At 42.5% G+C, this 26,110-nt stretch overlaps 1 protein-coding gene across 3 annotated transcripts in view; it reads left to right on the top strand.

The window, feature by feature from the left end:
* rims2a (regulating synaptic membrane exocytosis 2a) overlaps nt 1–26,110 on the top strand; it is a 146,658-nt gene that overhangs the window by 15,754 nt on the left and 104,794 nt on the right. For 2 of the 3 annotated variants that reach the window (XM_071902402.2, XM_071902404.2), the window contains exons 2-6: nt 5,783–5,815; nt 6,720–6,812; nt 10,406–10,616; nt 11,244–11,255; nt 22,707–22,999. In XM_071902402.2, the coding sequence (XP_071758503.1) occupies nt 5,783–5,815; nt 6,720–6,812; nt 10,406–10,616; nt 11,244–11,255; nt 22,707–22,999 (642 nt within the window). The remainder of the gene's footprint in view (nt 1–5,782; nt 5,816–6,719; nt 6,813–10,405; nt 10,617–11,243; nt 11,256–22,706; nt 23,000–26,110) is intronic. The other variant, XM_071902405.2, reaches the window with a different exon arrangement.

The following is a 26,110-nucleotide window of genomic DNA, read 5'->3' on the forward strand; positions in this document are numbered from 1 at the left end:
GGTGGCATGTGGGGAAGCTCAGTATAATGTAGCAGAGAACACTGTGTGTGGGTCTGCTCTTTGCCTCTATGTTTAGAAACTGTCCAACACTTTTAATATAGTCAAATTATTGTACATTCACACTCAGCAAACTGACTTGATTATTATGTATGTACTTTTGACGTTGAATAGATGTTGATACGATGGTTTGCACCATCATTGAAGACCTATGTAAATATAGCACCAACTTGAAAGTTGAGCAGTCGTCCATAGCTGCTACCTGCATCGTTTTGTAAAATTGGGACCTAAATAGCTTTCTGATATCAATTCAAAACAGTTTCCAAAGCTGTTTTAATGTGATTTTTTACCATGCCATAATGTCATATCGTGAGAATTTTGTGCTCGATTGGCCACCTCCTGCACAACGGCGTCCATCAAATGCTTAGTGGGTGGTACTTAATGATAAGGATTGGTAAATTTGATACTTGCCATATATTTATGCTTGCAAACTGCCTTCTCTAACCCAAGTGATAATGATTATGGTTAGTTTAGGTTCTTAATTTGCGATATAATGTTCATTTACATTTTTAGCCGTCCCAAGATTCAGTATTTTGACTTGACTTGACAATCTGTCCCCTCTGAGACAGTTTACATATTCACACTAAAAGTATAGACCACAGCATCAATGAATGACTGCGCCCTGTGTGCCAGGCCTTCACTTCCCATCCCGCTCCTCCCACTGAATGACAGATAAGTAGGTGGTGCTTCTGCCCATCAGAAGTTGTTAGGTGCATATTAGCTGCAGCCGGACCTGCTGTGGCGCCCGTGACATGTTGCCAACATTGTTCTGGGTGTGGGGGAATGTGATGATTCAGGGCTCGTTGTACAGCTGTCACATCAATGCATTTCTCCTACTGCTACTCCGGCTCAGGAATGGGCAGTTCATGGATGGGAGGGGGTGAGGGAGAGAGAGATAGAGATGGATAGAGACGAAAGAGAGAGAGAGATTTTCCATGATACAGTTCTGTACAGTAAGTGGCCAGAATCAGGCCTATGCATGCAATATTGAGTTAAATTTAAATATTGCCCATATCACATTAATAGCCAATTAATGTGTCTGTCTGTGTGTGAGAGAGAAATATGGGGGGAGGGGTGGGGGGCTGCATAGAGATAGGAAGCTGTATACTATCTACTTTGTATAGAGTGACTTTACAAGGTTGGACACGGTGTAATATACTGTACAAGCAGTGTATTTTATCAGTGGCCTTCTACTACCTCTTGAATGCAGTGTGTATTATTATTCTTGTTGCCCAGTAGCTGGCTTGTACAGAAATATCCTGTTGAAGCAGACAAGAGCGAAATATGTATCAAATATGTTAGAAGCATCTCTGAGTTTCCTTTCCTTTCCTTTCCTTTCCTTTCCTTTCCTTTCCTTTCCTCTCCTCTCCTCTCCTCCCCTCCCCCTCTCTGTGTGCAGAGATGTCTTCAGAGGGCTCAGATTAATTAAATCTCTGGGTTCTTCCTAAAATGTTCAACTCCCTGTGACAGGCCACTGTGTAATTGTCCTGCTGTCTGCACAGCAGGAGCTGCATCAACTCAGCTCTCTCAAGGATCCCGCTCGCTATCTGAGTTACACTTTATTACAGCATGAGCTGAGGATCTGGGACTGTACTGTACTGTAGCTCAGCTGCTGAAATCCACCACAAGAGAGTTGCTCACTTGTTTACATTTTCAAGGCCTTTGCCGTCAGAGCAGCTACTCTTTGGGCTGCCCTCCCTGAGGAGATCAGGCTGGCAGAACCAGTGTCGTCTTTTAAATCGCCTCTTAAAGTGGTAATCCACCAGTTCCTCGGTTTTTGAATCTGTCTCCATCTTTGGTGCTATGGTGTTTGCTGTGGTGTTTTTGCACTGCACTTCTCAGAGGTCAATCAAACAGTGTGTCCAGTACTGTGGCATCTTTTTCCTTGGATTTTCTGTTGATGAAGTTTGAGTTTCTGTAGGTGGCGCTCTTTTCTTTGTCTGTTCAGTCATGGTGGCTATCGCTGCTTATGCTAACTACCCAGTTCTTCTTCTGTTTATTCCAAACAAATGTTTCTGGTGCCCGCATCACTTCCAGAGGATTTTTCCCAGGAAAGTCCTACCTGACATCGGGTGTTGTCAGGTAGGACTGTAAAGTCTCTCATGAACAGGCTATAGGTTGAATCACTATAGTGTTATATTAGCAATAGAGATATATATGAATCAGCAATAGAGAATAGCCAAACGGACATTTATTTATATGAAAATGCCACATATTATTGCATTAAAACTTATTTCTACAGATTTACTTTTATGTAATGATGTTTCTCTTTACACTATTGTTCCACTATATTGATTTGTTGATAACCACACCCTTCTCCCCCACCCTTTACCCTAACAATGGTCTGTATCCCTTGTGGCAATGTCTGTATTTTTGCCTCTGTCCTCTTGTTTTCTTGTGTAACCTTTTTTCTGTGTCTTATGTTTGTTTTTATTGTGAAGCACTTTGTAACTTTACTTTTAAAAAGTGCTATACAACTTAATATAAGTTATTATATTGACATACATGTTAGGCATTTAACAGCCGCTTTTATGCAGAATGACTTACAACAAGTGAGGAGATAGTGGTTCAGTGTCTTGCTCAAAGACACTTTGACATGCATGGCTGTTGTGGTGATTGAACCTGTGATCATTCAGTTACAGAACCGTCTCTCTAACCACAAGGCACAACCCAGCCTCTCCACTTTACACTGCTGATGTGTGTTTCTGTAGTTTAAGTGAAATGCAGTTTTCTTTATATCACTAAATGGAATAAAAGTGATCAGTTGCACTTCTATTGTGTTACACTAAAATAGCAAAAGGCTACAGTGCATGACTTTTTAAGATACTAAATAAAGATCACAGCTGGTTTATCTCATAACTGTTTCAGAGACAACAAACATCACTCATTGCTCAGTGGCACAGAAGCACATATTCTTAACTTTTTTCTTTCTTTCTCTCTCTCCCCCTCTATCTTTTCCTCCTTTCTTTTCTGTCACTCTCTAAAGACACTATACAGCAAATGCAGCAATTGAATCAAAATGACCTGGAAAAAGTTACCCGTTCCCTCCATAAAACTTCAGAAATCTGTTTCTCAGAAGTTTATGCAGCAGATCTGTCCACTAGAGAGCAGTGTAGTATTAGTCATTGTCAAACCTGGCTGCTTCACAATGCAAAGCCAGTGAGGCAGTGTAGGTCAAAACACAAAATACAAAATAACTAGAGAGACCAAAAATAACAGCAGCACAGTGCACATCAAAATTTAAAACTGTCAAACTCTCTGACACATACAAGAGAGAGAATCATAAATTAAATCTACACTGAGAATATAAGGCAACTCTGTACAAAGCTATTCCCCAGTCTGCAGCAGTGTGTGTGTGTTTGTGTTGGGGGCTCATGGGAAGCAGAGCGCAGGTTAAAGAGATGGAAAACAGAGACTGTATCCGTCCTGCAGGCCTCCTCGGCAGCCAGGATACTGAATACGTCACTTCTGACATTTCACACTCACTCATTTTGCCCCATGTCAAGTAATACACCCTGCACACACACGCACGCATATGCACACACATGCACACAATGCACACAGGGATATGGACACACACACACACACACACACACGCATACAGAGACAGATACACACACCCACCCTGTCCGGCAGCCGTCCAGGCAGGCAGTCAGGTAGGCAGGCAGGCAGGCAGGCAGGCAGGCAGGCAGGCAGCAGGCTTGATCAGATAAATATGAGGCTTGTAATGCGACCACAGAGACGGGGCTGATGGGATCAATAAAGAACGGCGCTGCAGGTCATCGGGAGAACACAGCGAGAGGATAAATATGGACTGGCTCATCGGAAAACAGACCGGGGAGACTGATGGGTACACAGGACTATATGTTCTCTCATATGTTCTCTCACTGATCTGACACAGATCACAGACAGCCATTGCTTATTCTGATGTACTCTGTCTGCAGCTAAAGTAGACCACTGAGGGGCTTCCTTGCTATGTTGTGATGCTCCGAGAATTGTTTTAGCCTCAGTATTCATTTGTAACTTTAATGGCATCCTCGTACTGTACATACTAGGGTTGGACTGATATATCGGTTGATATTGAATTTTTTATTAAATATCAGATATCGGCCAGTCAGTGTCATCCATTGCCAATGTGATCGAGGTTTCTCCCTGATCACAGCTACAGGTCTTTAAAACTGCAATGAATTTTTATTTTCTTTGCACATTTTATTGATTCTTTTAATTGTTCAATAATGCTTTTTTGTAAATTAATTCTTCATTTATAGGCAGTAATGTATCCCAGAGTTTCTCTACCATTGAATAGGTGTGCCGGGTCACTCTGCCTTAAAGAGCTGCTAACCCTAAGAGAATTTCATTAGTCTGGTTTTCAATGGAGAGTTTTAGTTTCTCATAATAGTCTAAATGCTGTTTCAGAGGCAAAACAGTATAATTCTGGGGAAAAGACTGAATCTTTGTATTTTTTCTGGCATGAAAATTGGCAATTTTAAATATAATATCGCCTCACAGCAGCTTCAGTATGTGTATCTGTATCAGCCTTCAAAAACCCATATCAGTCAAACCCTAATGCATACCCATTGAGATTTGTTGGAGTTGCAGTTACAGCCACTTTAGAAGCGTCAGTATAATGTGCCGTGCAGCTACAGTACCGACCGCACATACAGAATTCAATTAGTTAATGCTGCTATGTCTCGATCGAGCCCAGGCAGTATTCAATTAGCACATTCCATTTCACAGAACTATATATAACCGGCTGTGTACTTAACAGCAAAAGTGCTGATGAGGTGTGTGTATTTCTGATGTGTGATTCTCAGCTGCAACTTGTCTCCGTTTTGTTTAAAGTAACATCTGCTGCTACAGAAGAACCAGTAGAGAGTGGCAGAGTTTCAGTGCTAGATGGCATACGGACGCTAGACAGTCATGTGGTTTTGTGTGTGTGTGTGTGTGTGTGTGTGTGTGTGTGTGAGTGATTGACTGCCTGCACCGTCTATCTCGGTTATTCTGGGTAACTTTTAAAGTTAATTCCAACTCAGGAATGCATTATGTAAAGACTACACATGTTTGGTGACCCAGTAGATGATATTTGTAACATTGCGGTGACACACACCTTGTTTAGCCTCAGAGTCTTGTTGGTCATTGTAGGAATAGCTTTGCTACTGAACTTAATGTGAGACAGATCAATTCATGGTGGTAGCAAGTGATTTTCCGGGCTTTCTGGTTCTGAGTTGGGCTGTTTGAAACTATAAAATAATAGCTTGATATTGTTTGATATTAAAGAAAGTCGTACATTGCATTCTGCCCTTATTAGTTCACTTGCGGAAAGCCAGAGTTACAGAGAAAGTTGGTAATAATGTTGGTCCACTCCACACCAGAACATACCAGAAGGGGTGTATGATTTTGCTTACATGAAGCTACAGTCATTTTTTTTTTAGTTTGTGGCTCCTAATCAAATTTTACTTCATCTTTAAAGTCATTTTGAATGTTCTGTTTTGTCATATTGTTGTTTACATCATTACCATCATCATCATTGCATTATCATAATCTTCATCCAATCATCTATATCATGATTATTATCCATATTATAGCTAATGTATTATAATTCATGTCATATACATCTTTAGTAATATAAGTTGTCAGTATTATGTGTCTTTTAGATTGTTTTCCTCATCTCTTTGTGTTCTGTATGCACTGAGCTGTGCACACTTTTTATTTTTTTATGTTTTAGGATCAAAGAAGAACCAAAGCCTCAGCCGGCACAGTAAGTAAACTGCATTACCCAGAGTGCTCTAGGCTTTGACACTTCTTCCTGTCCGTTGGTGCTGTGTGCTTCATGTGGCTTTCTCCTCTTTGTCTGGGAGGAAAATGAAGGAAATGTCACTGATGTCATGGAAAGCCGCTATGGTAGCATGACGATTGCACAGTGCCATTTTTTTTCATGAACTCTGAAAGAATAAGATTGACCAGATTGTTGAACGCTGTGTTGGACACAAACAGCAGACTTCCATGACATCAGTGACGACTGCTTTTCCTTTCTACCAGCTCTGTATAGCCGGGTCCCACACCCCCTCCCCTTGTTCCTGGTCTCTAACTGGCTGCCCTTCCTCATCTGGTGTGTCATCTGCACTCTGATTGGCTTGCGCAGCCTCTTACTTTATCCACACGTGTGGACTATAGATGCATCTCTTCTGCTGTACTGTACTGTACCTGCATTTTGACCAAATCTACCTGTAGGGCTAACCAGTCTGACAACCTGACCCCCTACTACACCCCCAAACTAGAATAAATGATACTCCTATAACCCTATCAGCCGAACGTTTGATGCAGCTCTCATTTCCATTGGCTGTAGAGCTTTCCTGCTTCTTCTTTCCCCTACCCTCTAAGTCTGTCTATATTATCTATATTCTTTCTCCCTCTTTCTGTTTTTTTTTCTGCTCTTTCTCTCTCTACTTCTGATACTGTGTCTGGTCGTCAATGTTCCACTAATCGCCGTTCTGCCAGTGTCCTAGCCTTCTCCTCTCTCTGCTCTGGTTGTAGTGAATGTCCCTGCTGTTGCTCACTTCTCAGAGACTGACCTGCCTCCTAAAACCCTCTCAGGACAGATTGTTTTCTCCCATGATGACTCTCTGCGATGTTCCAGTCACACTGTTTGCTTATTTGAACAGGTGGTTTCCCTTTAGTGGGATCACTGAGCTGGTAAATAACGTTCTTCAGCCCCAGCAAAAGTCCCAAAATGACAAGGAGCCAGAGCCTGACGCGTAAGTAATAGACCAGACCCCTTTTGACTGATCTCCTCCCCAGCAGGTACAGACATACAGCGCTGCCCCCAGCGGCCGGACCCACAGCATGTTTGACCTACCATGTCTCAGCATCTGGTCGTTGAAGCATACAATACAAAAGAGTGATATGCAGAGATGTATTCTACTTGACATAATGCTTATGCAGGGATGGAACGAGTACCAAAATATTCTACTCAAGTACAAGTAGGCCTGCTGTTACTTTGCAGAAACATTACTAAAGTAGAAGTAAAATTACTGTTGTAAAAATATAATTAAGTAAGATGTATCTATTTAAAATGTACAGAGTAGAGCTTACTGAGTTAGTCAAAAACAAAACAAAATAGACATTATGTATGATATTCCCATGCAATGCAAAAAGGACGCAAGAACAGACAGTTAATTTTGTGATAATGCACGTTGTTACAGACTATTTTGAGCGTTCTAAAAATAAGATTGTGATATCCATGTCATTATTCGATCGGTGATTAAAAACAGCTGAATTTGCTCATCCCTGTTATACACAAGGTCCCCGCGGGTCCTTGAAATCCTTGTATTTGCCTTGAATTTGAAAAAAAAAAATCAAGGCCTTGAAAGTTTTTAAAAATAGACATAAATAGACATGGGTCATTGAAAGTGCTTGAATTTAGAGAAGTTGTTGAGAAGTGTTCACACATTCAAGCCTCTCTCTCTTTTTAATTGTTGTCTGTGAGCTTCTGTAAAGCCTGCTAGTTCTCATTATAAAAATTCTCAGTGTTGTAACAGTAATTAACCTTGATCCGTGTCTCAAACTATGCTGTGTTGGGTCCTTGAATTTGAGGGAATTGGGCCTGGAAAGTCCTTGAAAAGTCCTTGAATTTGATGTTTAAGAAGGTGTGGGAACCCTGTATACAGTAATGTTACTACATTGATGTTTCTTTTGCTCTTAGCTGTCCAACTAGCTAGCAAGGCTAGCAAACTAGCCAGACAACAACTAGGCTAACACATACGGCAGCTGGAAGGATAGCTTTTTGGCTAATGTTAACTAAGCTACTATCAAGTTGGTTAACTTAAGTGACATAAGTTACATGACATGCTTGTGCAGGTTTGATACAGAAGAATGCTATTTAATTTAAGATCATTTCTGATACAATGCATTGCGAGAGCACAAAATCTATAGGCTACTCTGTAATGGATGTGATTTAAAAAGGTAATCAAAACATATTTATGAAAAAGTAAAATTACTGACTTAAAAAAAGTACAAATATATTACAGTAATGAAGGTAATTGTAAATTGTTATGTCCACCCTTGTGCCTATATGTTTTTATAGCCAACATAATATGACAAGGAGGATGTAGCAGTTAAAATTCAGACTGATACAAGGTTTATCTCACAATATGTGGCAGATGTAGAATCTAAGAGCTTGTAGAGAGCTTGTAGTTCGGCCTCGTTGCTGATATGTTGAGTCTGTCATATGTCCAAGAGAGAGGCTCATGTTACCGGCTGTGTATGGCTGTTCTGGTGCGGCCCAGAGGTAAGAGGGCTCAGATACGCTGGCATGGGACGGGACAATGAGCAGCGTATGATTACTCGTCAGCAGTGTCACCTACGTTTGACCGTGTTTGACCGAATAAGTAAACCCTCTGGAGGATGGGCGCCGTGTACCAGCTGCCTTCTGCCTCTTACTCTGCCCTGTGCTCTGCTCTGCTCTGTCTCTTCTTCTCTTTGTTTCTTCCTTTTTGACCTTTCCCCCTCTGTATCAGTCTTTTCTGCACACCCCTTTCCTTACCTCTGGTCTCCTCCTTTTGTATTTCTATATCTGTATGTATCCTTTCCTCTGTCATCACTCTTCATTCTTGCTCCCTGATATTTGCCTCAGTGTGGTGGTATATTTGAGATAGACTACGGTCCAAACATAGTTTTTTTTGTAAAACTCTGACCTGTAAAAATGGTTGCTTATGGTTTTTATGCTTTTTATAACCTCTATTTGGCCCTCTGAGAGGTGTGAGAGTGTGAGGAGAGCTCAGGGCAGAAGTGACCTGATACAGAGGAAGGGAGAGGTAATCATTGGTCATCTTTGATGGCTCTTCTCAGTGACCTTGTCTGTCAATAGAGCAGTGGCCCTGCATCGAAAGCGTGTCTTTGTAAACGTTTGAGCGTAAGGGGAGATGAAGTGAGAATAGAACATGATTGTTTGTCGTCTTATTTCCTTGATCCTCGGAGACAGTGGCTTTACCTCTTGTATCACGGGCGTCATCACTCCGTTATCAGGCCCTCTGTCAGTAAATGAGATTTGGTTGGATCTGTTAAACAAGACTACATACTAATCTCTGCTTGGTAAACGGACAAAGGCTGTGACACAATTAGCCCTTTAATCCCTCAGTACAACGGGGGGCATGCCAGTGGTGCTCCATCTAATGTTGAGATGGCAGCGAGACTCCCACACACAAACACACACACATAGATAGTCGTCAGGGGCTGTGCGGCAATTACATTTGGGCTCTAAAGGTCTGTTTGTGGGTAAAGGAAGCACGTTTATCTCAAACGCAGAGCTCTATGTGGTAAAAGGATAGCGCTGCTCAATAATTCAGAAGTGCTAATGAATGTTGCAGGGGATATGTGGGGCGAAACCAATTCTAATCGCCATATTATGAAGTCAGCCCAGTGTTTAGTTTCCAAGGAGACACTCGATTGACATGTGTCATACAAAATGCATGTGAAGAGTCCATGCAGGTTTTGCAGTAGCCTCTCAGGACTTGTTAGGATTGTCTTGTCTGGTTCTGAGTTGAGGATCTATAAGATCAGGTGTAATGTATCAGTGGCAGGCCACCTATAGGAGAGAAACAGTAACACAATGGACGCTGCACTCACTCATCCTTTACACCCTGGTCAGATAGTGTATCCAGCAGTAAGCCTGTAGGAAGGTGGATTCTACTGTGTGTGACTGCCAGTGTTGGAGATTATTGATATAATATCCGTGGTATCTTGTTTGTATGATGTATTTCTTTGTCCAACATTATGGCACCTGGGTGTCCTGTGTCTTACCTTACGACTGGCCTGATATAGAAACACAGGTGCAAATGATTCATTAAACGCCGGGGAACCTGAGAAAGTGGAATTAAGTGATGTTCTTAAACTTGCAAAGCAAATTTGATACCCATCCCCTGTTTCGGGAGAGGTGCGGTATCAAAGGAGAAGCTCGGCTTTGAGGCTTTTGAGGTCAGGGCTTTTAAAGCTGAGTGTCTGCTTTTCCTTTCAAAATCTCACGCACTGTACACGTCTGAGGTTAGATCAATTAGTCAGTCTAGAATAGGAGTTTATTGTGTGAGCGTGATTTTCAGAACAGGACTGAACACTTTGAATCCTTTAGGCCATGGTGGCAATGAGAAGGATAATTCTGGTGCACTCTTAAATCAAACACAATACACAATACTACTCCTACATAATGATACATATCCTTATGTAGGAGTTACTAATCAAACAAAATCCTCTGCACTGTGGTTACAGTACCAAGAATGAATACACCCTTACACAGTAGAGGCCATCAAACCTTCTAGCCATTTTCCTAACCTCTGTTCTTCCTGTTTGCTTACAGGAAGTTGCACCAGCAGTTTGAATCATATAAGGACCAGGTGAAGAAGATGGGGGAGGAGTCTAAGGAGACTCAGGACCAGAAGAGCGAAGCCCCCACCTGCGGGATATGCCACAAAACCAAGTTTGCCGATGGCTGTGGCCACCTCTGTTCATATTGCCAAACGAAATTCTGTGCTCGGTGCGGAGGACGAGTGTCTCTGCGGTCAAATAAGGTAAAACTGGCTTTATAAAAACACACACACATGCACACGTGACACCCTCAGGCAAATTTCTCCCTATGTTACTATTTGAGATCCAAGGTTTTGAAACATTGGAGTGAAATCATATCTGGGAGCTGAGCCAGTGGTGTCTCTAATGGCAACTCATCCTTCTCAGATTATCAACATCCACTCTAATCAATAATGTCTATAAGAAAAGACACTCTGCATGCCTGTTCTAATTCTGTTCACTCTCAACATCGGATACGCTGAGAGACAGCTGTAGATTTCTTATTCATGTCTGACTTACAGTTGTTCTCTCTCACCACTGGAGGGAACTGTTCCTCCTTTTCTTTCCCCCTAAAGGAACCTATTGGCTGTGTTTGTGTGTGGCACTCCAGTGCCTAACTAACCTTGCTAAAATCCTCCCCACAGACTAAGCCAGAGCTTTTAGTGTTAGACCGCTTAAATTTGAATCATGAGCTTGAGTGTTTTTGTGCGATGCTGTCCAATCCTTCGCTGTTGGAATGTGTGATACTACTACTACTAATGCCACTCACAATCTCTCTCTCCCTGTCTTTCCTCCCTCCCCCTCTGTCTCCCTCTTTCTGCTGCATTCCTGCTCTCATGGAATTGCAACAGGAGGACAAAGTGGTTAGCAAATCCTTTTCTGCGTTTCTTGAGACTGTGTCTGAATACAAGCATTGCTCATGAAATGCTGTGATATGTATATGTACACATACAGCGGCCAACAATGAGATGAAACACACTTATGACAATCCTGATCAATCTTGTCTCTGAGTCTACCAATCGAAAGTGAAATTACAGTTGTGGTGATTGTCCAATTAAGTCTTGTTCATATGTTTTTTTGATGTTGGTTCATATTTTTAAATTCTATTCGAACATTCATCAGTGCATTAGCTCATTCAAATGATTGACCAGTTATCACTGTTTTCAGCAGGATGAAATGCGACTTCACTTTCAACACACAGGCAGTCATGTTCTCTTAGAGTTAATCGGGCTATTTTCCTAGTGTAGATCAACATTATTCCGTTGATAGTAATGCCAAAAAGTTGATGATGGAATTAGCATACCTAACCAGACTATTTGTGAAACAACAGCTCTGATCAATATGAAATCCTGTACGCAATCCAAACTATCCCAATCCAATGCGAACATGAAGTCCTACATGTGATAAAGCATCGGGCGATGGCAATATAGATCAGAAAGTAAAGCCATAATGACTGATTACAGTATTGAATCCCCTTGGGGATTATTTGCATCTATACGGCCCACTAAACAAATATAGCATCGCAAAGACAGCTAGATGAACGCATCACAGGGGTCATATTGTTGTAGTTGTCCATGTGTAAAATAGATTTCCCACAGCTGTCTTAGCTCTGACCTGCTTGTGTTTAGCCGCTGACTGCCAAACAGTAGCCAGGCAGTCTATAGGCCACACTGGAGGGCACTACAGCAAAAACACTGTGGCAATCCAGTGTCCTGCTGGGCCGTCCACTGCCAAGACCCCAGTTGTACAGGCTGCTATTGTTCCCAGGTAGATAATGACCGGGGGATCGGTTACCATGTTGTACAGATGGTGTTGAGTAGTAACGGTGGCAGCAGGTTGGCGATGGATAGTCTGGGTGTTGGCAGATATGCCCTGGGATGTGCCCCGAGCTGATGCCCGCTGTTTACCTGGTGGTGGCCTGGCCTCCTGGCACTCCTGGGCAGATTCTCCCTGCAGACTGAGTGGATGATATACTTTGGACACTGATATTAATATCATATAATATGTGATATTAATATATATATGTGGCTCCTGAGGTGGGAACTTAACCACTCCACTATCTCTGGCCATTTTTCAAATATTTTTGCAGGTATGACATTAGAATGAGCTGAAAATCCAAGAAAATGTTTCTACATGTAGTTTTCCTCAGCAGGGGTGCAGAGGAAGGGTTTGTGGTATGGCGGGATATTGAAGTTTGGGTGATGGGGTCAGTCAGAGGCAGGGAGAACTAGCATGGAAATGAGGGAAAGAGGTGGAGAGGGAAGTTGGGAGCTGGTGGGGGTAGGTCACTAGTCAACCTATCATATACACAAACTGTTCTCCATTAATCTGGTAATAGAGTCCAGTGACTCGGGACTGACAGGGGCCATGAGGAGCCAACAGGGTCAACAGGGGCCAGTCGAGGCAGGGGTTTGGTTCCTAGGTGAGCCCAGATGAAAAGATTCTCTTTCAGCTCGGTGAGAATGAGACGTCACCGGACTGGGTGCAAGTTAACCCCCTGAACTAGAGTAAGATGTTCACGCTAGACCTTCTTGTCGCGTAGGTTATTTGGGTTAGCTGTACATGACTTGCATCTATTTAGAACAGATTATTATGCAAATCATTATCTAGGAGACTGGGCAAAATGTTGATTTTCATTTTAAATTAATGTAAAAACGGAAGTTTATCTGAACAGTAGAACTTCTGTAGATGTTAGTAGCACAAGCAAGTAGATTGATGTTGGGCTATGGATGTCAATTCCACATTATGAGACAGTAGACAGTGGAGAAAGGCAGCAAAGCTCGCAGATAGACAGATTACATGACATGACATGGCAGAACCCACATTGCTGTGAGCATATGGTGCGCACCTCAGCTCACCAGGACTACCGTGATATTGTTTTCTGACCTTTTTAGGTGACCATGCTTGTCGTTGCAGATGGACAGTGGCTTTGATTACTCTGCCACAAACAACGGGGCACATTTCGGTGTGCCCAACTGGCATGTCTGAAAGCTTGTGTGTCAGTGAAAGAGGTGGTGGTGGTGAAATCTGCCCTTTTTCCATCCGTCTACTCTTTCCCTCTCTCACAAATGGTGACAGCAGTGGCGAGAGAGATCTTGTTCTGTGAAACGGCATCAATATTTACAAGTCTCTATGTCTGGGGCAGCAGCAGCAGCTAGCAGAGCTGTGGGACACTGGAATACGATATAGAGGGACTGAGAGTTAAAGAGCCGGTAAAAGAAGGAAAGGCTGGATAGAGAGACCCACGCTGAGCTCTGAGGGCGCTTCTCAGTAGACCTGGTTTAGCTGAATCAAGTACTTATTTGAGATTATAGTCACAATTAATCACTGTGCTTATCACAACAAGGTGGATAATAATAGATATTAAAACGCTGATAAAATGTCTGTGTGGATAACAATCATCGTTCACAGTGAAGTTTTGAAGATAAAGATAAAGCTTCTTACAGGACGGCCAGGTGGCTTAGCCTCTACAGTATATATACTTGCGAGGCACAAAGTACAGAGTGACTTTTTGGGGTAAAAATATAGAAAGCCTTTGATATAAAGATAAACTGTGTGTCAATGTTCTGAAGTCTCCAGAATCCCCGCTTGTAGCGGTGGAGCTCCCCACCATTTCCTCTGATGTGGCTTCAAAAGGGCCTGAGGAATCAACAGTCTCCTGGGAGGAAGTCATTCGTGATTAAAGCGACTTTTGAGGACGTCACATGTGCTTCTGGGCCCCCTCAACTTTTCTGCTGCAAAATAAAAGTGGAGCGACTACAGTATCTTTCCGGATCCTCCTCAAAGTTGAAACAGCATTTGAAATAGCATGTTGCTGCGGCGCATTAGAAGTAGCTTTGTAAATCCCTGAACAGCATCATAGATTAAACGGAAGGGAAGGACGCCACCGGACAGAAGGGGAAGACAGACACCATATATGGAGACTCCCTATTAACGGCAATGTTAAAATTAGCATTTTCTGTCTCTTCCTGGTGATGCTGCCGTAACATTTTCTACAGTATAGTCACATATTTTCAAATATTTAGGGGTTCAATCCCGTATGGTTGAAACCCTAAATATTTAGAAAACTTTATGTTTTCCATAATTTGTTTCCCACCATTTTGAATTTCATGCAAAACCTATTTTCCGCTGTTTCTCCTGCAAAGCAGTATGTATGGACCTCCTAGATTATGACTATCAGCCAGAGTTTTGAAAATCCAAACTGTTTGACTGTGGTACCCAAATGAAGTTGACGGCAAAGATGCACAAACAGCAAGTGAGGCATAATTCCTAAATACTTGATGCTAGAGCAACCAAACTTAACATACATATTTGGGATGGACCCCAAAGTGTGACAGACCACATTTGATTGTGCTCCATAGCGGCACCATCAGGCTATAGAAATAGAATAGAATAGAAACAATTTATGAACATTTCTCCAATAAAGTTGTAATTTGAGTTTTTGCTAATTTTTTTTTACATTTTCCATCCCTTTAATGTTAATTGTGACAATTTTTACATGTATGCATGATTAAAGATATTTTTTAATCAGTTTTGCCATACCTCTTGGGCTCATTCACTCCCATTCAGTTCCAAGCGGCAGATAGAAAACAACTCCGGAAGCTTCTAATTTGGTCAGTAAAGGTAATCCATCACTGTCAACTTCTGATAGGCCGAGACACTGTGCTGGAGGTTGAGCGTGCAAATTTGCCAGTGTTGGCAAACAAGAAAAGGCCTACAAAGGTGCACACAAAGTGACATTTTTAAAATTGGCTGCAGAGCTTCAGTTTTACAGCATGCTAACGTTAGCTTTTAACGTGTACTTTTTCCTTGATATTGATATAATGCTGCACTGATGTCATATGGGAAAGATATGAGCTTCCTTGAAAATGCCGTCAATGTCACCTCAAGGGCGTCACTTTGGATGGAAAAGTGCTGGGGACAATTTTTTGATGGTCAGCTAAGAGCTTGATTTGGTTTGGCAATGGACCTTGATTTCTCTGACTTACTGAATTCTGAGCGTCACCACCAAGGTAGCCAAGTGTAGGGAATGATATACTGTATATTCATTTTAAATAAAGCAAAATGAGCAATTTTCAAAACACACATCTTTTTGTGCTCACAACACTTAAAATGCCATGGTAAGACACAACTAGGCTACTTGCTGGATTTGCAATGTTTGCTTTGCTGTAAAAACCTGAAGTCAATTGCATGTGTAAGTGCATGTGTCTTAGTGTTAGACAGCTAAGCAAGATCAGCCAGTCTTCAGAAAACTTCAATCATGGCGTCTTGACTGCTTCAAATACGTTTGAACGTGCGATCAATTCGTTGTTTTTACCCAATCGATCTGACGGTTTTTCCCATAGGACGTGAACGCAGCGTAATTTCTGGCGTGTATTCTGACTCTGAATCAAGTCACTTCACGGCCGTGCAGTCTGACAACACAAACAAAGATATATCGATGACATTGTATTGTGTTATAGGTCTCATTGAAATAAGATACGTGAGCACAGCCTGAGTCAGAGGTGACCGAAAGTGGGCTTCTTAACATTACTGGCAGACCCGTCCTGTCCGCTCGCTTCCGGGTTGGAGGTCCGGTCCGTGTCTGTCTATTGGACTGTGGCAGCACAGTTGGGACGCGCCGCATATGTAATGAGCTCTCAGCAGCTCCGGCAGAGCTGGACTCGCTATTAGAGATGAACTAATACAGCGGCGGTGAGGAAGATAACGTGATTTGACGCGTTATTGCTCCGCTCACATGTTTTCTCCCCGTACTGACATTGAGTCCGGGATTGTTTTTGTACGTTTTCCCACGAAGATGGATCCTGCATAACAGTTCAATATTTGAATTTGTCGTTTTTTAAAAAAAAATAAAAAAAAATTGGCGTCTTTGGTGTGATTCTGTAATTGCTGTCTTGGTAGAAACTGGGAACGAGGCTGGTTGGATTTTAGGGATCGGATGTGTCCCTCTGTTCGGTGAGCTTGGTCAAATGACTCCCACAGTCAGCATCGTGTAACCTTCACGGTATTTTCACCAGCCGCTGTCCGGCAGCCTGTTGTCTGGAGTTGGAGCTGTCCGCGGTGCTGAAGGTCGGAGCAGTTTCTTCATTTTCAGGAACAGAAAACTGCGGACAATCCTCACCAGATAAGGATTAAGAGACGCCGATCGTTCTGCATAGGCAAATGTTTTCTCTCAACGGCACCATGGGTAAGCTGAGTGAGAATGAGACTGACTGCATCGCGTTTTCCACCAGTCATGCTGTTTTCACAACTGTGAATAATTCAGCACATTCGCTCGATATTTAATGCTGCATTTCACCTGAAAACCTGGTAATTCCGAGTCGATATAAAAAATTGCATGCGCCCTTTTGAAGATACGCCATAACTCCTGATTTTAAGTTTTCATTTCATTTTTCAGTTCGATCGATCACAGACGTTTAATTTGTCATGCAAAAATCACCTGATGTTGTGCCAAGGAATGTACGTCATGTGTGACCAAATTAGATTTTTTTGCTTGGTCAATATCCCTCACTGGTGTCTGTTTGGGCCTGGGGGGGGGGGGGGGGGGGGGCTGAGAGACATCTGCCATCTCCATTTGAAACCACATTTTGGATTTCTACCGCCTTTTTTTCTCCTCTTTCTGATGTCTCTGAACTTCAAACAAGGGGCATAAATATGCATCAAGTCTATTATTATTACCGCCGCGGCACACTAAAATTAGAAGCTCATTAAAATGTAATTCACCACGTGTAGGCAGTGTTGGAGCATGTGAATGTAGGCGCTCCCCTTTCATTCTCATTGGCTGCCTAATGAATCACACCAAAATGCCCTGTAAACTTTTTATTCAGGAGGCTTCTGAAGCCTAATTTCATATACAGTATCTATGGTGCAATCAAAAACATCAAAGTGTCCCTTTATTTATAGGCTTCTAGCTGTATTATAAAATGCGAGTGTATAATGGAGAAAACTAAGGAAACTAAATCTATGCATGAAAACATACTTTATACAATGGTATCTTACTCCTGAAAATAATAGTAATACAAATCTGAATATTCAAACCCTCTTTAAAATCCAGTGAGGTTCACCTGTCCTTATTATACATTATTCATTGCCCTACATATGCATAGTAAGGTCTATTATTGCAGCCACACGCACTAGCCCCCAGCCACGGCAATAATCTGCTCTGGAGTGTATTAGATAGTATCCATATTGATGCCTGTACTCTTTAGCTGGACTGGGTCCAGACTGGGATGTTCTGAGGAACACTCCACTCCCCAAACAATGAGTTTTTAATGAGTAGTTCAGTTCAGTTCAGTTCAGGTGAAGGAGAGAAACGGACGGCAATATGATACCTATGACAGTTCATTTACCACCACATCAATATTTCAGCATGTACCATCTCTTTTTAGTCTTTACTTTAGTTCTTTTTGCTGTCAAACAAAACCACTGTAGCATCTGTGATGATCAGGTCATGGGCCTATATGTATTTAAAAATGTCAAACTTTTGGATCATTAGCAAAGCCATTTTTGGATTTTTCATCAGAGCAGTGAAATCAAGAGTATCATTTTGGCAGTTATGTTAACATATTCTGCTAGAATGTAAAAAAAACAAATGTCATTAAACCATTTAACATTGGAGTTGGCTTTCCATTTAAACACACTGTACCTGGAAGGATCTTGCTGATTCACTCTATAGCCAGTCACTGTTAAGTAGTGTTGTAGTGCTGTTTAATGGCCACAAGAGAGAGCTCAATGCTCTCTGTTACAGTGAACCAGGCTTGTGTGTGTGTGTGTGTGTGTGTGTGTGTGTGTCTCCCCCAGGGGAACTTTGATGTGGCTCTGCAGGGCAGGTAAGAAGAGAACATGTAAATTACATAGCTGAAGGCTACATATTATGGCCACATATTATTCTCCATATAGCTACATAGGGCAGTACTATTCACTGCAAAAGAAGGCATTTTAAAAAATATAAGTCACACCATCCTTATGAGAGAGGCCATATGCCACACATCATTTGGGAATAGACTGTTGTCGGTCAAATATGGCATTCTTGGCTGGTGTTTTGGAAAACACGCACATAGACACTCTTTCTCACTCGCTCTCAAGCACACACACATTTTTGAGAAAGATTATGATTGCTGGTATCATTGAAAGCACCCTCGGTCTGAGGGGAAAGTATTAGAAAGGAAATTATTTATTGATCCCATGGCACTCGGTGTTTGTTTCCCTTAATTCAGTGCCTCAGTAAACTGCCTATAGCACATTTAATAGAGTATATATCTTCCTGGTATTCGCAACGTGTGGTAGCGCTAGGTTTTTAGCTTTCTATTTTTGGCTGCAGGTTCAATGACTATGAAATGTGCAAACACAGGGAGAAATGGCCCTGCCTGAGGGCCGCAGCCCCCACCCCCCTGCCTGCACTCAGCCGTGAAGAGTTAAGCCGAGGGGAAGTGTGTGTGTGTGTGTGTATGTGTATGTGTATGTGTGTGTATTTGGAGTCAGGGGGAGAATGGCTGCAGTGAACATACCTCTGGCCATCACAGCTGCTTGACCTGTGTGTGTGTGTGTGTGTGTGTGTGTGTGTATGTATCTGTGTCTATGTGCATACATCCATTCACGCACACATTTGTAGGGGTGTGTGTGGTGTATTAGGGAATGAGGGATATTACAGTTCCCTGTCAGTGTGGGTCAAGCTCACGCTCTCTCTGTACTGCATCACTAGATGGACTGTTAGCCGCCTCACGCTGTGTGATGACTCCGCCAGAGTGACTAAAGACAGGAAAGAGTGTCTTGGATGAAACAGCGTGCTTCTCTTTCTACCACTCATCTTATACTGGGATGAAGCAGGATTACATTTTTCCTTGAGCATAGGTTATTTCTATTTCTTCAACTGAAGGATGATGGGTTGACAAAATTCTCCAATCTCTTATGTAACCCTTTCAAAACCCTTTATAACCAAATAATGTCAAAAATGCGTTGTCATCAAGCTAAAAACAAGGCAGATGTAGATTTAGTTCCTGAAAAGTTGGCATTTTGGAGATATGAGGATTTCATCCAATAGCCATGTTCATTCTGACTCTATTCCAATGTGCAAATCGAATCCAACCATTGATGTTTGAGGCTCAGTGTGCTCAACATTCACTGGACCTATGCACGTTTTCATTAGGTATGCACTGATGAGATAAAAGAGCTCGGCATGTGCAGTCCATGGGCTGGGAACGTGGTTAATTATTATTGGCAGATTGGAGAGGTGCACAGCAACTGACTCTATGTTAATTGCACTTGGGAGGGGTAAATATGTAGGTCAGTGCCGATGTATGGGCTGCAGTTATCTGTGAAGGAACTGGGCTGTGTTTGACAGAGAAGGGCAGATTGCAGTAATGAACTACAGTTGTAACAGTCTCACACAATTTTGTTAAAGGAGCATGGACTCTGAAATGCAGATTACATGTTGTGGACACAAATAATATGAAGATTATGTTCCTCCACAAAAGATTTGTGACAATAGCAATTGGACATGCTATTTTCATGTGTTCGTTGGTTGCATGAAAAGGATAGCTAACAATTAAGTTTAGGCAACTAAAACAACTTTGGTTAAGGTTAGGATAAGGTTTTGGTCATGGTTAAATAGGAAAAAGAAAAGCTTTTGCTGAAAATTTCACTCACAGTAGAAATTTTCTTCACATGAGTTGGCAATTGAATCCAGGTTGTCAGAGTTGAAGATAAATGTATATGCCCATCCACCACTTCCACACCCTAAGTGTAAATTAAAATTACTTTCCACCATGCTATTTCAATGTCAAACTACTGTCTCTTTCTAGTCATGTCTCCTCCACGTAATCCTTTTACTTTGGGGAAACAAATTTCTCCAGCTTTTTGTGCATGGAGCACATTATTTTCATTTTAAGGCATTCAAGATTCAATAACTTATTGACTTATCAACAAAGTTGATAGGAATTTGCCTCAGTGCAACTCTTAAGTTAGTTGACATCATGTTCATTTCATGAAATTCCAGGTGCCTGTGAGTGTGTGTGTTCACATTTGTGCATTCATGCATGTGTATGAGTGTACATGTGCAGCTGTATTTGCGTGTGTATGTGTGACTGGTAGTGAATGGAGAGAGAGAAACCTCCAGGTGCAGGAAATGATGTCTGATTGAGTAGCAAGGAGACAGGCCTTGGTGGCTCCTGGGTCTTAGCAGATGACCCACAGTTCACTGCAGAGATCTCACCATGACCCCGGTTAAAGAGGCAGTCATGGCCTCACTGGTTACACTCCCCTGGGGCACATAAAGCACAATTTGTAGCCTCCCTGCTTCCATTGTGTGTCAGCACAGTTATAGCCCATCTGTAACATTGATAGCTGGTCATAAATGCCTCATGTGTCTGCCTGTGGTACTAGTGTTACAAGAGCTTTTTTTATGCATTGCATAAGAAGAAAAGTAGAAAGTAGTAGAAAGTCAGGCAGGCTTCCTCTAACTGTGTCCTGGCGAGTTCTGCTGATGTAGCCAGCATGGGACTCCCTGTCTTAACATGCTTGTTTCACTCCAAACAATGAACACTCTGAACAATCCTTCGGTACTAATGCATGATAGATGCTAAGTTGGTAGGGTTTCTTCTACAGTGACCGCTACTACTGTGCATCACCCTGTGCTTCAGGTCCAGCAAGCCACTGAGCTAAGCGGCCGTGGTTGCGGCCATGGCCACAATTCCAGCCTGTTTCCCAAGACTGGCACGGCCTAGAATTGAACCACTACAGCCAGTAATTGTGCAGACCAACACAGTTCAAGCAAGTTCAGTATACTGTATAAATCTAGAAGTACATCTCAGTCCATTTTTATTTGATTCAAGGCTCAGTGGAAGAAACAAACAAAAAAACAGTGAGCTACAGTACAGCCAGTGGTGGGTGAGGCAGCGTTCAGGGCCCGCCCACACTAATAACAGTAATGCACTGACTCAGCACTGGGACTGTAGAAGCGGGGTGCGGGGTGGGGGGTCTGCGGTAGCTGCTGGCCGCCCTACTGGCCGTCTGGCCCGTCAATCATTGGCAAGCTCTTAGTCTTCTCAGACACACATAGATATCAACTTTAACTTTCTTACTGTGAGCGAGACAGGAGTGGTTTAGTTACCTGTAGTAGGCAGAGGGCAAGTTTATATGTAGATTAGAGTTCAGTAAGTGATTCACACGGAGAGATATCACTTGATACGGTTTTTACAGGTGAAACCATATGGTTAGATAAGTGGAGAGAGAAAGCAGTGGAACTGTAGTATGTAGCGTGTGTATTTGTGTGTGTTTGTGTGTGTGTGTGTGTGTGTGTAGTGATCAGGGCTCCTGTCTGCTCCTGGATTTATGAGGCTAATGTTGTGGTGAGCTGGCTGCTGGGGCTGCAGTGTAGAGCAGATAAAGGCATGGCAGAGCAGAGCAGTAAAAACCTCCATCTCTCCAGTCCTTGTAGGGCATAACAGGAGAAAATGTTTCTATTTTTTTCACTTTATCTTACCAAAGCGCATTAACTACAATTAAATTACCTCCAAATACTGTACCTTCATTAAGATGTGAGTAATCTCTGTAATCAGCAGTCATCTAGGCTCCGTGTTGCTGCAGTTTGCTTCCCACCGTTGCTGTACAGTGTCGTCATATCGTTGAGCTGTTTTGGGGATTATATGGAAACAGTACATTATTCTGTGTTATAGGAGTATAGTAGAGCAGATAGTAATATAGTAGACCATAATAAGTTCAGCTTAGGTGCTGCATTTAGCCTATGGAAATATCAATGTGTGATCTTTGCTGAAAGAACTACAGATTTCTCATTGGACTCACAGACCCATAATATAAAATAAGAAAATATGTTTTCTCACTGAAACCACATCTCCCTTTCAAAGATATCCAAGGCTGCTGTATGTGTATAAAATATTTCATCTTTCACCTCATCTCAATATGAATTATCAGTAATATGTATGAATATTGTTGCTGTCTGGTGAAAATCTCATAACTGCAATTTTGGTGATTATCATGTTTTTTTTAAGGACTACATGGTCCTCTATGAGTTGAGAAAATTCTATGACCCTTGAGTTTATGAAACATTTTCAAATCCATTTAGATAAAGGCAAAAATGCATTATGGTCAAGTTAGTTCCTGAAAAGTTGACATTTTGGAGATGAAAAGGTTTTCGCCCGACAACAGTGATATGCCTCACAGGTGTCCTATAGCTTTTTGATACATGACACAAATATATAAATCATTTCATTACAGCCCATCATAGGTCATATAAGGCAACCTCCGCCTCTCCATCACCATTCCAAACCACTGACTTCCCCCCCTTCTCTCCTCTGCAGGTTATGTGGGTATGCAACTTGTGCCGAAAACAACAAGAAATCCTCACCAAATCGGGGGCGTGGTTCTACAGCTCGGGGCCTGGTCAGGTGCGGGGCGTGTTTGAGGGCGGGCCGCAGGGGAAGAAGGCCAAACTGCAGGACCCGTCCCTGTACCCCTACCAGGGAGCCTCAGGGGACTTCACACCAGCGTCAGACAGAAGCAGACCTCACGGCGGGCTCCTGCCCAGACAGGCGTCCCTTGACAACGGTTCAGGGCTGAGGTACTCGGGGCCCGGCGACGCACCCATAGACAGGTCAGTTCCATGAGTGTGTGTGGGTCTATGTCATTGCCTAAGTTGGCTACATTTACCTGCATGGAGATTTTCGTTCAGAACCTGGTTGCATAAGTAACCCGGTTTTGGGTCGACACATGAAAACAACTGGGTTAGAAAAACCTCGGTAGCTCATACTCTGATTATGAGAAACCTGGTTAAAATGCCTGGTTTACTCCCATATTAAACAGGTTACTGTGGCATGGAAACATCTTACTGCTTTCACTTTTAGATTTCTCTGTCTGTACAAACGTAGACTCGCATAGCATTATGGGTACATTCTGATGTCTACATAAAACATGACGTCAGACAATATTTGCTATTGTATATAACCTGTATAAATGACAGGAATGTAGTTTCAGAATGAGTATTTTACTTACAGCAAAAAAACAAAAAAACAAACAAAACATATATGACTCAGACTGAGTTGTTATTGTCATTGTGTAGATTTAAATGGCTTGTTTGCCTGGGGAAAACTGCATCTCAGAAGTAAAGAACCTGCATAAAATGCTCCTCCATGTAGTCGCATTGACTTAACTGCATAAGAGCCTTTTAGCATTAGCGTTGAGATGTAGCGGTTGTATAGAGGTGGGGAATAGTGACTCAAACCCTACATAACCATACATAACAGCAGTGGCTCCTAGCAAGCCAGTCAAGGCCCCATATAAAACGGCTTGCACATGGAGCCCAGGAGGCCTATAAAGGAGACAGAGACACAGATACTGTACCTGGCACTCACTCAGCAATTCTACAACACTCATCCACCCACCACACACACACACACACACACACACACACGCACACACACATGCACACAGATGGTCGCACTACGTACACACTCTGCTCTGTTATACATGTGTATAATACCAACACGTATCCACATACTAAAGGTCACTCATGCTCAATCCCACACTGAATGACTGCTGTTCTTGATCTCCTTCTGAGTCAGGCTCAGCTAGCAGGGGTTGTCTAGCTGAAAAAGGTGAATGTTGGAATTCACACTGTCTCTACCTTTGACAGAAGCTACAATTTTTGCTTCAAGGACCTCCTGTAATGACCCAAGGAATGTTTGTAGGTCGGTTCGGGCAATGAAGGTCGTGAAAATAAAGCATTAGTAAGGTGCTTTTGGAAGCGAAAAGCATGAGCAGGCCTAATTGTAATGCAGAACATTGTGTTCCATTTGTCATATGCCACTGTTATCAAATTGATGAGGTTGACATTGGATTGTGCGCGAGAAGAGGGTCAGAGAAAAGAGACTGTATGCACTAAATTCCCCCTCTAAGTAGAACATTCTCAGATGCTGCAACTGATAACATGGACATGCTGTGCTTGTGAATCCTATATCCGGTTGCCTGTTTCTTGATACTGGTGTGAAGTAATGTAGTTGCGATTCTGTCCACATGGTGGCTCCTTCCTCTCTCTCTTTCCACTGGGAGGAAGAGAAGCTCATATACAGTATCTACACACTCACTTGAATCTGTCTCCACAGCAGAAATCTAGGCAGAGTGCCATTTCAGAAAATGTTTCCTTCTCTCATGTCCTTGTTCGCTCCTTCTCACAGATGTGAGGTAACTTGGCATGCCACCTTTATTCTTGTGTTCAACCTTAGACTAGACTTAAGCTAGACCAGACTTATATTTAGACCTATCCAGGCTAATTATAAGCACTGCGATCAGGGCTGGATTTCCCAGAAGGTTATTAGCACTAAAAAGTGTCTTCACTTTTGGAAAACACAGCTCTGTAAAGGGAAATGACCAAGGTCACATGGGCAGCGGTAAAACTCTGAAAAGGAAGCACGCCCCCTATTTCTCTGTTGTGTTACAGTGAGGCTGTGATATCAGGTTTTCCATAACCCTGGGGTGAGTCGCAGCAAGTAGCCCAGAGACTAACAGATGTCCTCTTCTTTCTGCCGGTCCTCCCTGCCCACAAGATCAGACTTCCTGATGGGAAGAAGGGAATTGCGGGCTGTGTGTTGTGCCATCCGGTGGAGAGCGAGCCCAGTGGGTAGCCTGACTCCAAAGGGAGGGCTGTACAGAGTTAGCCCTGACTCATACATATACAATCTGCGCACACACACACACACGCACTAGAAAGACGCAGTAGGAAAGGAGGCGTATTTCACTCTATCCCATTCCGCCCCCTGTCCCTGTTCCTATTCTATGCTGACCTTGTATAGGTGTACTTGACGGGCCGCATCCCCCTTGTCTAGCGCAGGGACAAACCGGCGTACACAGGCCCCGGCCCACAGTGTGTTTGGAGACACAACTCATTAGGCCTGTGTCCTCTCGCTGCCATTGCAACCTTGTATTCACTTCGGTATACACTCAGAAGCAACGGAAATGGAGAAATCAGGAGAAAACAAAGTTTGGTTTAATTGCCTGTTGTTGTGCTCCAAATGGTTCTTTTGTTGTAACCTCAAAGAACCAACATGCCCCACTACACGTCCATTTTCCCTGACAGGCTTTTAGTGATTATACTTTAAATGCTGTCACAGTGTAATCAAGCAACTGTACAACAGTGACACACCCAGATGTTCAGAAGCATTATTATAACCACTAAATAGACATATCTCACCTCTGTCATGGGAACATTTTTGTTTCTGTGTTAAATGCTTGTAAATCTTCTCTGCATTGTTTCTATATTCTGAGAACACAATACAGAAGCATGATAAAAGGCTGAGTGTAATCTGTAGCCATTGTAAATAGTAATCAAAGCTATACCACTTTAAACCTTTAACAGTGATGCAGTATAACTATTTTTTTTGTCTCAGTGCAATTGAGTACATTATCCATCTTCTGCCCAAATGGCTTGCTTTTTTAAGGTGGTTTTAATAGATGATCAGACTGACTATAGATCAGACTATAGATCAGACTGCTCCAAGCATTCAGTCAGCCAGTCGCTCTCTGTTCCAGTCCAGGCCCTTGCCGCTGTTTATTAATTGATTGCACGGCTTGAGAGGTGGGGATGGTACCGGTGAATGATTCTGGCTTTGGCATTGCCTGCATTCGCAGTGACACAACAGGAAACTGGCTGTCTGAAAATTCACGGGATAATGCTGATGATGGATAGCAGAGAGTCCATAAATAGAACTCC

Source organism: Centroberyx gerrardi, chromosome 12 (genome assembly GCF_048128805.1).
Source record: "Centroberyx gerrardi isolate f3 chromosome 12, fCenGer3.hap1.cur.20231027, whole genome shotgun sequence".
In the NCBI taxonomy this organism is placed as follows: domain Eukaryota; kingdom Metazoa; phylum Chordata; class Actinopteri; order Beryciformes; family Berycidae; genus Centroberyx; species Centroberyx gerrardi.